The sequence below is a fragment of the Rhodamnia argentea genome, chromosome 6 (genome assembly GCF_020921035.1).
Source record: "Rhodamnia argentea isolate NSW1041297 chromosome 6, ASM2092103v1, whole genome shotgun sequence".
Taxonomy (NCBI): Eukaryota; Viridiplantae; Streptophyta; class Magnoliopsida; order Myrtales; family Myrtaceae; genus Rhodamnia; species Rhodamnia argentea.
The window spans coordinates 27579790-27592534 of NC_063155.1; the positions used below are offsets into that span (position 1 = coordinate 27579790).

At 40.6% G+C, this 12745-nt stretch overlaps 1 protein-coding gene and 1 non-coding gene across 4 annotated transcripts; one reads left to right on the forward strand and one right to left on the reverse strand.

Moving 5' to 3' along the window:
- The first annotated feature begins 650 nt into the window (after positions 1 to 650).
- LOC115726409 (nicotinamide adenine dinucleotide transporter 1, chloroplastic-like) lies at positions 651 to 12622 on the forward strand. 3 transcript variants are annotated; one of them, XM_030656267.2, is made up of 9 exons: positions 651 to 1209; positions 1440 to 1523; positions 3950 to 4056; positions 4865 to 4913; positions 5078 to 5190; positions 5671 to 5765; positions 5859 to 5947; positions 6044 to 6138; positions 6266 to 6847. In XM_030656267.2, the coding sequence occupies exons 1-9, from the start codon at positions 1131 to 1133 to the stop codon at positions 6599 to 6601; spliced, it is 1047 nt and encodes a 348-aa protein (XP_030512127.1). In that variant the 5' UTR covers positions 651 to 1130; the 3' UTR covers positions 6602 to 6847. The 3 variants fall into 3 exon arrangements, with proteins under 3 accessions (XP_030512127.1, XP_030512110.1, XP_030512104.1); XM_030656250.2 differs by lacking the exons at positions 651 to 1209; positions 1440 to 1523; positions 3950 to 4056; ... (4 more) ...; positions 6044 to 6138; positions 6266 to 6847 and adding exons at positions 8166 to 8653; positions 8760 to 8843; positions 10122 to 10228; ... (3 more) ...; positions 11888 to 12071; positions 12166 to 12622; XM_030656244.2 differs by lacking the exons at positions 651 to 1209; positions 1440 to 1523; positions 3950 to 4056; ... (4 more) ...; positions 6044 to 6138; positions 6266 to 6847 and adding exons at positions 8166 to 8653; positions 8760 to 8843; positions 10122 to 10228; ... (2 more) ...; positions 11888 to 12071; positions 12166 to 12622.
- TRNAG-GCC lies at positions 10971 to 11042 on the reverse strand. The gene has a single exon. It is a non-coding gene; the product is annotated as a tRNA-Gly (tRNA).
- Positions 12623 to 12745: the final 123 nt, after the last annotated feature.

Consider the following 12745-nt stretch of genomic DNA (forward strand, 5'->3'; position numbering starts at 1 on the left):
TTGCTTTTCATCTCCTTCCATCCACAAGTATTCGAACATCAAATTCAAACCTTAGTTAATCTCCAATATTAGCATCCCATTCAAATCTAAGTAAACACATCCCCTCTTACTTCCGTAATAGTCATCCAGATAATCCCCTTCTAATCAACATAGCCAAAAAAAAAAAAAAGATCTTCACCACACGACTTGATCACTAACACTCAAATCCCTTAAACTAAGACATCAAAAAATTCAAAAAAAAAAAAAAAAAAAAGGCACACGTCCTCAAGTTTTCTTCACTCAGTCGACAAAATATCTAGTGACTTATAAGAGATAAATATCTTCATTACTATTCAAATAATTCACCAAATACATGGAAAACTCAACTGAATTCTGAACGACTCTCAAATTTTTACAGGTCAATTTATCCGATACTCAATGAAACCGAAAGAGACAGAGACCCCAACAATCATAAAGCAAGACCTGCGATAATCAACCATCGAGACGATATAAGATGAAACGACGCGCAACATTGAAAATCGAGTCGATGATAATGCCGTGCGATGCGAATAACCACAACCGAATTAGAGTGAGTTTTACTTCAAAACTTTGACGCTGGTGACTTTATTCAAAGAACAAGGCTCCAATTTCTGTGCTTATCTTAGAAAAGAACGGGGAGCGAAATTGGCTGGTCATTGCTGGTCAGAAAACGAGATAAACGCGAAAGCTCTGTTAACCTTTTGCTTAGATTCTCCTGGACTGCAACGTCTCAATAAATACAGAGTCACGCCACCCCCAAAAATTCTTCCTTTTTCCGCACCGATCCTCATCGATTCCTTCTTCCTCTTCTACTTCTTCGTAGTTGCCGAAACGCGACGCGTCCTTCGTCAATCGAATTCTCGTTTTCCTCTCTCCGTTCAAAAGGGAGTCTTGCCATTCTCTGCCATAAGACCGAATCAAACCTGACAAACCCTTCAAACAAGTTTTCCCCCAAAATTTCCCTCTATCTTTCCCCGTCTCTCTGTGCGTGCTTCTTGTTATATATGTGGAGTAATCGAACCCTTACGGCCAAGCTTGTAGGCAGATCTGCGATGCAATTTGGCTTCAAGTTCTTGAAATCGTCTGGATTCTTCTGAAGGCGGAGCTTGAGGATGACCGGCGCTTCGCGCGCCGCCGATGCCCGTTCCACTCGAGATTTCCTCTGCCACGCTGGTGCCGGGGCAGCTGCAGGTAAGATTGTCGGCTCCGGATATATATATGGTTTCGTTGTTTCGGCAGTGACGGTCTTGCGATGCTACTGGCAATCTTCATTTCTGGTGATGTGGATGCTGCAAGGAAGATTGGGGCATTTTAGTCGAATGGCTTGATTTTTGCGTGCTTGTTGATTGATGATTTGTTTGGGAGCTCGTGGTTCTGTTTTTGTAGCTGGTTTGTGAATTGGTTGTTAATTTGACTTGCAGGAGCTATTGCGGCCACCTTTGTTTGTCCCTTGGATGTTATCAAGACGAGACTACAGGTCCATGGCATTCCGTCTGGTCATAAAGGTACGATTTTCTTGGAATATGTAGTTGCTTCTTGATGAGAATGAACTTTTTTCGCGCTTTGGTGATGAAGATTGAGGTGGGGTTTGTTTGAGCTTGTGAAGGGAAGATGCTCTTTTTTTTTTTTTTTTTTGGGGAGGGCGGGGGGTTTGAAATGTGGTATAGTTCACGCTTGAACATCAACCTCTTGGTAAGGAAGGCTATGCTCTGCCATTAGGCTATTTCCTGCATCTACTGGGGGAGGGAATGCAGCCATAGTATGGAAATTAAAAGCTGCCGTCCAAATTTTAAACTATTGATAGCTTTATGAGTTTTGTTTCTCTAGGTGTAAATTTTTGCAATTTGTTGTATAGTGTACATGATATACAAATTCATTAATTAAGCTCCAGTATGGACATTTAACGCTTAAATATGTCGCATGTTAAAGAGTTAGTTAATGAATGCGTGGTCAGATGATTGTTTTGCCTGCATTCAGTACTTCAATTTATTACATAGATCTCTCAGGGAAATTCTGTTCATTCTGTGCTTAATTACATCAGTGGTAATTGTGGGCCAGTGCTTCGGCCAGAGTATACCTATTGAAGAATCTTACCCTGTATTAGGAATTTGAAATATTTTTAGCAAACAGCTCACTGGGCTCTCTCAAGTCTACAAATACATTTCAATACAGTCTCAACTTTTCTGGTGTAGTTGAGTAGCACCACTGGGTGGTTACATGGTTAAGGTGGTGTCACCTATCAAACAAAAAAATACAAGTGGAATGTGCCTAAAGAGTTCAAGTAGAGCCAACTAGCAATCAAATTGTACCAAAGCTCTTTCTAATCCATTTTGTTACAGTCCCTTTGCGTATGTATGTGCACCTTGCCTATGTCAAGAACCTAGGGTCAGCCCTCTGTTTGCTAAATTCTGATGATGTGCTTTGAAATGATGAGATACAATTCTGTCTTTAACAGAATCAAGCCTAGGGCTGACGGTTTTCTTCTAGGTGCTTTGTTTGTTGAATATTGGGTTAGAGTCTTCCCTATTATCCTTTTTTCAATGGTTGTTTGTGAACTTCTCCTATTGCCAACCCAATCAACAAAGAATAGGCTCTATGCAGGACTATTCTTTAGAAATTTTGTTCAGATCTTTCATTGAGGACAGCAGAGTCTGAGAAGAATTTAGAATTTTTGTTAAGCTCTTTCACCTAGGATCAAGAGTGCTATATTTGCTAGGACAGTCTACTTCTAATTGGATTATGAACCCTTGATGTAGTGTATAAGTATTTTCCTTAATTTATCATTTTTTATGGCAGTGAAGTTTTCTCAACAACTAGTTGATTCAAAGTCTCTGGTTGCCCGATTGAAATATTTTGTAACTGATTGCAAGATAATGATCACATCAATTAGTGGCTCGCCTGTTTGAATGAATTGCAAGATAATGATCACATCCAATTGTTCGATTTGAATTATCTGGAGGATGCCTTATAAATATTAATATTTATATCGAACCAAAAAGATGGACATCAAACCCATTTATCGATTCAATAGAAGCTAAAAGAGTTGAATAGGATCCCAAATAAGGAGAGATATTTAAAAAGCGGGTCCGATTATGCCTATTCCTAATCCTAAATGGATTGTCTTCAAATAGTGAAATTAGAATGGCCCTGACTTTGGATGATGTGTAGAAATAGTTACAGCCAGGCCTTTTTCCACTGGGTGGAATCAGCTACTTGAATTCTTTGATGGAGTTGCTCTAGGATTAGTATCACACATTCAGTAAGTTTTAGTGGATTTGAAAGATGCGAGAGAAAGAAGAGGTGGCAATTCATTTCATTTTACTTTCCTGTAAAGTTTAGTATCTGTTTCATAGGTAGATTTCTCCAACCTTGTGAGGTGTGAATTTGTTGGGTTTTAAACCTGACGGGTGTGATGTGTAAAAAGTAACATTTTTCAAGTTCCCTGATAGGCAAAAGGACAATAACTATTACTTATCGGAGGAACTAAGTGAAATAGTAGATTTCAGTGGTTAAAGATGGTAACTGTTCGGAAAGCATGAGCTGGTAAATGGAAAAGGAAAGAGATTGTCATACTAATACTAGAGTATGGTCAACCTAGTATTATGCAACTAATTGAATGAATGGCATCTGAAAATTTCCAGGCTCGTCTTTTCTTCCAACTTAATAAGCACATGTCCTTCTACCATTGATCTTCAACTGTTTATCTTGTGTATTCTTGCAACATATTGGCCTTGAGAACGCCTCAAAATTCTTATGGTTATATTTTGTACATCTCTTGATTGCTTGCTTTCTGGAACTAGTCCTTATGATTACTCAGAAAAGCAATCAGTGCTCCTGAAACAGTTTTTGGGTTTACCTATCTCTTCAAGTTTTTAGTGGTTCTGTCTAATATTGTATGTTGCTGTTCCATCTCTTTCCCATTTACACGCAGGAAGCATTATAATCACAAGCCTACAGAACATAGTAAAGCAGGAAGGTGTGAAGGGACTGTACCGCGGTCTCTCACCAACAATTCTGGCTCTTCTTCCGAACTGGGCTGTGAGTGTCACTACTTTTTCTTCTATTGACTAGACTTGTCAATTTTAGTCTGCGAAAGATATTAGATTGGATCAGATGAAAGAGGAAATATTTGTTGTTCTGATTTTCTAGCTAATAGCTGCCAACCTCGTTATCATCTGATTAGGCAACCACGTATCTCATCATCTGTTGGTGGAGATAAGGTGGCAGTGCTGGTCAGTGACCAGTGACCACCTCTTGTTAGCTTTTACACCGCTGCTGTTAACTAATACCGTTCTTCACCTTTTACTTATATGGACATCTAGTAAGCACCAAAAGAAAAGGGTGCTCTGTAAAAGTTCTTGCAGTTAATGCTTCATAATCAATTTCATGGTGGAAGTAAGCTGGGACATGGTCTCTAAACAACAGCATATGTGGAGTGAGGAAACTATTCGTTCCTTGCGTGAATTAAAGCTATTGGTGGCTGGGGAATATATCTACAGTGCTAATTTCTTAGCTGCTAGATAAGGAACTTTTTTTGGATTCTACATATCTTATATGTGCATGTTGTACACACAATTTAGTGAATAAAACTGAATTCAGCAGATAAGGAACTTTACAGTTCAGGAATACTGAATTGCCATGTAAGAAAATTCTGCTGCGGTCAATTTTACATCTCATTAGTTAATCTGAGATGTTCCTTCTATCATCTTAGATAATGCTGGATCTTTGCAAGTGGCTGATTGTTACAAGTTAAAATGATTTTGTCACACATTGCGCGATGCATGCGAGATATCATGTGTTTGCTTTATATGCTTTTTTAAATGACAGAATGCTCATCTATATGTAGGTCTACTTCACAGTTTACGAGAAACTTAAGGGGCTAGTCCATTCACATGGTTAGTATTCACAGAATCATTTACTGAACAGCAGATCTTCTAGATCTAAGCTTTTCATTGGATATATTTTGTCAGCATTTGGGGATTATATATGTTGTAATGAACTTGATTGATGTATACTTTGTCCTTCGATCTTATACAGCATTTGATGTCTTTGGATGCAGATGATAATGGCAATCAAGTAAGCACGGGTGCCAACATGATAGCTGCTGCGGGTGCTGGAGTTGCCACAGCAATCACTACAAATCCTTTGTGGGTTGTAAAAACCAGACTCCAAGTAAGTTGGTCAGTGGTTATACTGCCTTTGTGAGTTTCCTCTATGATGAGAGTTTCAGACTACAAAAGAATTGCACCACACCAAGCTTCAGTTATTCTTGATATCTCAGATTCGACGTGGTCGCTTGGCTTGGGTTACTTCAGAAACTAGCCCCAGAAGTCGTGATATAATTTATCCAAATGAATTCATCTGTGTTGCTTATGTTTGGTAAAAGTTGCAAAAAAATAAAATAAATTCAATTAGAAAGATTAGATGTTACTGGGAGTACTGACTTCATATTTTTGTTCTCCATCTAAAGTCCCACAGCTTATTTGGAATGGGCATAAATCCTCTGTGATCCTTGCATTTAAAATTCTAGCTTCACAAGATAAATTCTATTCTCTTTTAATTTTAGCTGCAGGTCACTGCTAGCAAAGTAAAAGTGTTAAGGATTATCCTTTTAGACTTCACTTGCGACATTAGTTGCCTTTCTTATTGTAGACACAGGGTATGAGGCCAGACGTGGTTCCATACGGAAGCGTACCTTCTGCTTTAAGGCGGATTGCACTTGAGGAAGGTCTCCGTGGTTTGTATAGGTCAGTTTTTCCTACTGATTGGAATAGTCTAGACATTCTATGAGGAATATTTCATTTACTATTGGTGTTTCCCCCCTTCTTCGTTTGGTACAGTGGCATTCTCCCATCATTAGTAGGAATAAGCCATGTTGCAATTCAGTTTCCAGCATACGAGAAGATCAAATGTTACATAGCGAAGAGAGGTATCTGCTTGTTCTAAGTGGGTGCGTGTGAATTTTGTTTTTGTATTTTTGTTATTTTGATACAGTTATGGCTTTTTGTCTGTAATTTGTTTCCAGATAATACGACTGTCGATCGACTTAGTCCTGGAAGTGTAGCAATTGCCTCCTCAATATCTAAGCTCTCTGCCTCCGTCATGACTTATCCACATGAGGTATTTTTCTTTTCTGGACCGGAGAGTTATTGTTTCATAGTTCTTGAGTGAAAGCATCGCGTGTAACTTTCACCTATTTGCTTATGTTTGTGTGCACAAGGAACTGATTGGAACTTTGTCTATTCAGGTGATACGTTCCCGGTTGCAAGAGCAGGGACATGGAGCTAAGGTTCGGTACGCAGGAGTTGTTGATTGTGTAAAGAAAGTGTTTCGGAAGGAGGGTATTCCAGGGTTTTATCGAGGCTGTGCTACAAATTTACTGAGGACTACTCCGTCCGCTGTCATTACATTTACCAGTTACGAGATGATACATAGATTTTTGGAACAAGTATTACCTCCAGACCAAAAACATTCGCAGTGCCATAGCCAACCAAAAACCCAAGGAACTAAAGAGGGCATAAATAGTGGAGTCTCTCAACAATCGCAGGCCCACTCACGTAACCCAGCCCACATAGTTCCATAGGGAAAGAAAGAGCAGCTAACAGCATAAGTCAATTAGATTTTCTGATGTATTCCATTTTCTGATTTTGATAAAAAAAAAAATTTATGTTTACAAAGACGTGTAGTGCTTAATTTAAATGCGGAGGTGAATAAAGTAATGATCGTTTGTTTGTTTTATTTATCACCCATTGTTGGGCTGGGGCTGTCTTTTGATTTTTGTATTTGTTTTAGGATTTTTGAACATGACCGAGATGTCTATTTGTAGGCACTACTGATTTACTGTGGAGCAGCTCCACTCTTCATATTTTTGTGCCTTCATCGATTGCTGCATGCGTGGGGCAACAACATGAGCAAGAAACGTATTGGGTGATTTTAATAGAGATTGACAAAAGTCATTCATGGTTGTGTAGTGTACAATCCTTAGGATTTTAACCCCGCAACAAAACCTGGCGGTTGCACATCCCGTCACAGCCATGAGCTTCGACCGGAGGGTGAAGCACTTCACGGACGAAGTAGTGATCCTTACCCGCTTGCACCACAGAAGCCTCATCTGCCTTTGCGGTTGCACATCCGGTCAATCACAGCCATGAACTTCCTACTCGTCTCTGAGTATGTCTCCAATGGCACTGTGGCTGATCATATCCACAGCATAATAAAAGCAAACCTCACTTTGGTCCCCGGGCTGCCCATGTGAGCACCGCCAGAGACCACCACCGCATTCGCGTAACTCCAATGCTTCTGACGTTATCCACCGCGATATGACAAATAATAACCCTATTATCAACAAGCATTTTGGTGTCAAAGTTGCAGACTTTGGGCTTTCCAGGGTATTCCTAATAATGTCAGTCATATCTCGACAGGTCCTTCGAACTAAAGTTGTTGAGAAGACCGATTACTACCGGGAAAATCCGCTCATGGCTTCCACACACTAAAGTTGTCCATCTAAACTTCTTGTGAATTCCTATTATTTGTCTTAACTTGTCTTTCTGTCTGTTTTAGGTCATGCAGTCAAATCTAAATCTTCATACATGGATTTAGTAAAAGAATTTGCATATGCACTATGCAGCAAATTGAAAGAAATTGCACCTACAGAAACAAAACTCGCAAAACCATCGATAGCTCAAAATTTGAACGGAAGCTTCCAATTTCCATACAATAGCCGTACTCCCTCCCCCCGATTAGCAGGAGGAAATTGCTTAATGGTAGGGCAATGCCCTCCTTGCCAAGAGGTTGAGGTTCCAGTGTGAACTCTACAACTACATTTCACAAAGAAAACAGCATCTGCCCTTGTACAATAGTGGCAGTGGGAACGCCAGGGACCTGTAGTCTCGTCTTGATAACATCCATTGGAAAACAAAGATGGATGCAATAGCACCTGCGAATCATATTAACAACCGCTCCCAACCCCAGCTACGAAAACCAGAACCACTGGTTACCATCGAAAAGGGCCATCAACAAGTATGCAGAAATAGCCATTTGAAACTGATAAGCGAACCTGCAGCTACCCCGGCACCGGCATGGCAGAAGAAATCTCCGAGTGCTACCGCCATCAGTGCTGTGCGAAGCTTCGGTCATCCTCAGAAGAATCCGGACGATTTCAAGGAAGTTGAAGCGAAAATGCATCGCAGATGTACCCGATAAACGTGGCTGTACGGATTTGACTATTCCACATGTGTCATAAACGCACTCAGGAAGACAGAATGAGAGGGAAAATTCGGAGAAGACTTGCTTGAAGGGTTTAGCGCGTGAGGAAAAGTCTAAGTCCTCCCGCCAACTAACTAACATTTTTTAATGCGAGATGATATATAAACAGGTTTATTAGTTGACGCATCGGAGGACTTTTCCATTCCGCAGATACCCCATCTCTATATTCTTACTATATGTACGGACTAATCGAATTCGTTCAGCCAAGTTCACAGGCAGATCTGCATTGCGATTCGATCTGAGTTCCTTGAAACTGTCGGGATTCTTCTGAAAAGGCGGAGCCTGAGGATGAGCGGAGCTTCACAGGTCGCCGCCAGCGGCGGCAGCGCTCGAGATGTCTTCTGCAATAGTGTTGCTGGTGCGGCTGCAGGTGCGCTTATCAAACTTCGAAATTTCTTAGCTTCATTGGTTCCGCAGCAATGGTGCTATGGACGCTGCAAGCAAAGACTGTGAGTGGTTGTCGATATGAGTTGCAGGTGTTTTTGTGGCCCCCTTTGTTCATCCCTTGGATGTTGTCAGGACGAGGCTACAGGTCGATGGGGTTCCCTCTGGTCACAAAGGTATGATCTTTCTTGGAAGATGTACGGACATTGTGATTCTAGTATGTACAAAAAGGTTTCTCCAAGATTCGATCTTTTGGATTCTTTTATTTGGATGAATCAAATCATAACTTGATGGGAATTTTTTTTTGGTCATCTTCTTCATGCCAGCCTCTCAACAACTGGTTGACTTCGCGATTGCACAATTGAAAATAGTTTATGACTGATAATTGTCTTCCATAGTGAAATTAGAATGGCCGTGACTTTGGCTTTGGGAAAATTGTCCCAAAAAATCCTAATTGCCTGATTTAGTCCCAAACTCTTCAATTCTGCCAATTGAATCTATCTGGCTAATTTAGCAAAATCACTTACGTGGATTTTGATGGTGTCACGTCAGACGGTCAACGATGACATGAACGATTTTTTATAATTTTTTTTAAAATTATCTTTTCAATGTCTTTTTCTTTTTCTTTCTTTCCTTTTTTTTTTCCTACCAAGTCTGGTGAGGGCAACAATCCTCGCTCTTGACCGGCGAGGGCCGAGATAAAAAAAAAACAAAAAAAAAAAAAAAAAAAAAAAATCATTTAAAAAAAGTTTATAAAAAAATTATTCACATGAGCATCGACCGTGCCACGTAAGATGGTCTGCATCCACTTCAGCGATTTTCAGCTAAAACTAGCCGAATGGACTTAATTGAAAAAATACAAAAAATATTTAGGACTGAATTGGCAAAAATGAAATGTTTATGATTAAATTGGCCCAAGTGCAATAGATTTAGAACTTTTTGGATAATTTTTTCCTATGGTTGATGTATAGAAAGAGAGATTAACGACCAGGCCTTTTTTTCCACTGGTGGAATCAGCTGCTTGAATCCTTTGATGGAATTGCTCCAGTATGAGCTTCACACATTCAGGAAGATTTAGTTATTTTGAATGATGTGAGAAGAAATAAGAGGTGCCGTTTTCTGAGTAATCACAAGTAATAGTACCAGGAAAAGAGGGAGAAAAGACGTCCAAGATTTACTCATGAAAGTACTGAGGCATTCTCAAGGTCGACATGTTGCAAGAATTGGCATCTGAAAATTTTCAAGTTGGTCTTTTCGGTCAACCTAATAAGCACATATCCTTCCGCCATCGATCTTCAACTGTTTATCTGGGTATTCTTGCAACATGTAGACCTTGAGAATGCCTCAATACTCTCACAGGTAACGGTTTTTCGGTTTACCTATCTCTACAACGTTTTTAGTAGTTCTGTCTAATATCATATGTTGCTGTTCGGTCATTTTCGATTTACACGCAGGAAGCGTTATAATCACAAGCCTACAGACCATAATAAAGAAGGAAGGCCTGAAGGGACTGTACCGTGGTCTCTCCCCAACAATTCTGGCTCTTATTCCGAACTGGGCTGTGAGTATTACTACTTTTTTCTTCTATTGATTGGAATTTTCAGTTTCAGTCTGTGAAAGAAAATTAGATTGCATCTGATGCTATTGTCGATAAGAACTTTGTTATGCTTATTTTCTCGCCAGCAGCTCCCAACCTGGTTATCATCTGATTATAATTTCAAACTTTCATCTATCAAATGCTGATTAGGCAGCCAAAGGAATCACGTTTGGATTCTGGATATCGTATATGCGTATGTTAACAGAATGCTCATTTGTATGCAGGTCTACTTCATGGTTTACGAGAGACTTAAGGGTCTAGTCCATTCCCATGGTTGGTTATCACAGTATCATTTACGGAACAACAGATCTAGATATAAGCTTTTGTTTGACTACATTCATCAGCATTTTGAGGATTATATATGTTGGAAACCAAATCGATTCATGTATACTTGGTCCTTTGATCTTATAAAGCGCTTAATGTCTTTGGATGCAGTTGATAATGGCGATCAAGTAAGCACCGGTACCAACATGATAGCTGCTGTGGGTGCTGGAGCTGCCCAAGCAATCACTACGAATCCTTTATGGGTTGTAAGAACCAGACTCCAAGTAAGTTCAGCAACTTGTTAGGAGTAGGTTTTGGCTTGCCCCTTTCCACTTATTACGGGGATAGGTTTGGAACCCTATACAAGGTGCTCTAGGGTAGAGTCCCTATCTCTAAAGGTGCTTATGCACTCCACTCATTACCACTAAACGACAAAGTCAGGAGCGGAAGGAGGGACTTGAACCCTCAACCTCAGCCTTGGCAAGGCTATGCTCTACCATTAAGCTATTTCCACCAGCTATGGTAGCGGCGAAGCACTACGGAGCAATTCACGTATCACTTGATATGGACGACTCCTGTTTTTTCGCCAGACCACACTTTTGACCTCCGATCGAGCTAGGAGCACGAATAGGTAGGCATGGAGATAGGGGCTGCTCAATCAATCTCCGGCTGCTCAGTGCCGCTATTGGTGCGAGTTGTAAGGAGTCTTGGTCTCGAGTCGAACTCACTGCCTCACACCACTGGCACTGAAGAATGGCCTTAAGTCTTAGGTTAGGTCAATCAGTTCCTTGGAAGGAATTTCTCGGGATCAATACTCCTCTAATAAAGCGTCGAAGGGGCTAATTTGGTGAATTAGAAGCAGTAGCATAGGACCAAGCATTGAGAAGGGGAGACTAGTAGGAATCTTTCTCAATTCAATAGAGTCCGGAGCTTTGCTTTATACCGATTCACACGAGGATTGATAAAGGGCCTAGATAAGAAAGAAGAAAGGTGAGTTTAGACTTTATCTCACATAATCGGGACTTTTTCTAAGAATCTTTTGTTGGCCTTTGACGTCAGTGGTTATTCTGCCTTTGCCAGCTTCCTCGATGATGAGATTTTCAGACGTCAACAGAATTGCACCACAGCAAGACTTCACTTATGACATTTAGTTGCCCTTTTTATTGCAGACACAGGGTATTAGGCCAGAAGTGGTTCCATATGGAAGCGTACCTTCTGCTTTAATCAGGATCGCACGTGAGGAGGGTCTCCGTGGTTTGTATAGGTCAGTTTTTGCTACTGCTTGGAAATAGTCCAGACATTCTACGAGGAATGTTTCATTTAACTATTGGCATTTTCCTCCCTACTTCCTTGGAACAGAGGCACTCTCCCGTCATTGGTAGGAGTAAGCCATGTTGCAATTCAGATTCCAGCATATGAGATGATCAAATGTTACATAGCGAGAAAAGATGATGAAGCTGTCGATCAACCTGGTCCGGTAAACGTAATATTTGCCACCATAGTATCTAAGCTCGCTGCCTCCATCGTGACGTATCCACATGAGGTATTTTCTCTTTTCTGGACAGGAGAGTTGTAACTTTCACATATTTGCTTGTGCTTGTGTGCACAAGCAACTGACTAGAACTTTGTCTTTTCAGGTGGTACGCTCCAAGTTGCAAGAGCAGGGACAAGGAGGTAGGGATCGGTATGCGGGAGTCATTGATTGTGTCAAGAAAGTGTATCGGCACGAGGGTGTACCTGGGTTTTATCGAGGCTTTTTTACAAGTTTACTGAGGACTATTCCATCCGCCGTTATTACATTTGCTAGTTACGAGGGTGTTCGTGGATTTTTGCTACGAGCATTACTTCCAGATGAAAAGCTTTTGCAGTCCCATCTCGCTCTAGAAACCCCCAAGGAACTAAAGAGGGAGTAAGCCAACCCGCATAGTTCCATAGGGAAACCATCTTTTTGTTGTTTTATTTATCACCCATTCTTGGATTGGGGCTGTCTTTTGATTTTTGTACTTGTTATATGGTTCTTGAATATGGTCGAATTGTCTGATTGTAAGTTGGAGAACCCCAAAGTCACAATGCATCATGGGGATGTTGACTTTGCGTTCATGTTTTCCTCTCTTGTTGACCACAACTACATTGAGAAACTGACCTACATAGGTTGTCTCTCCTGACAGTTCTTACTTATCTTATCAAAGAGAGAGTATATGTTGAATCCCTGATTCT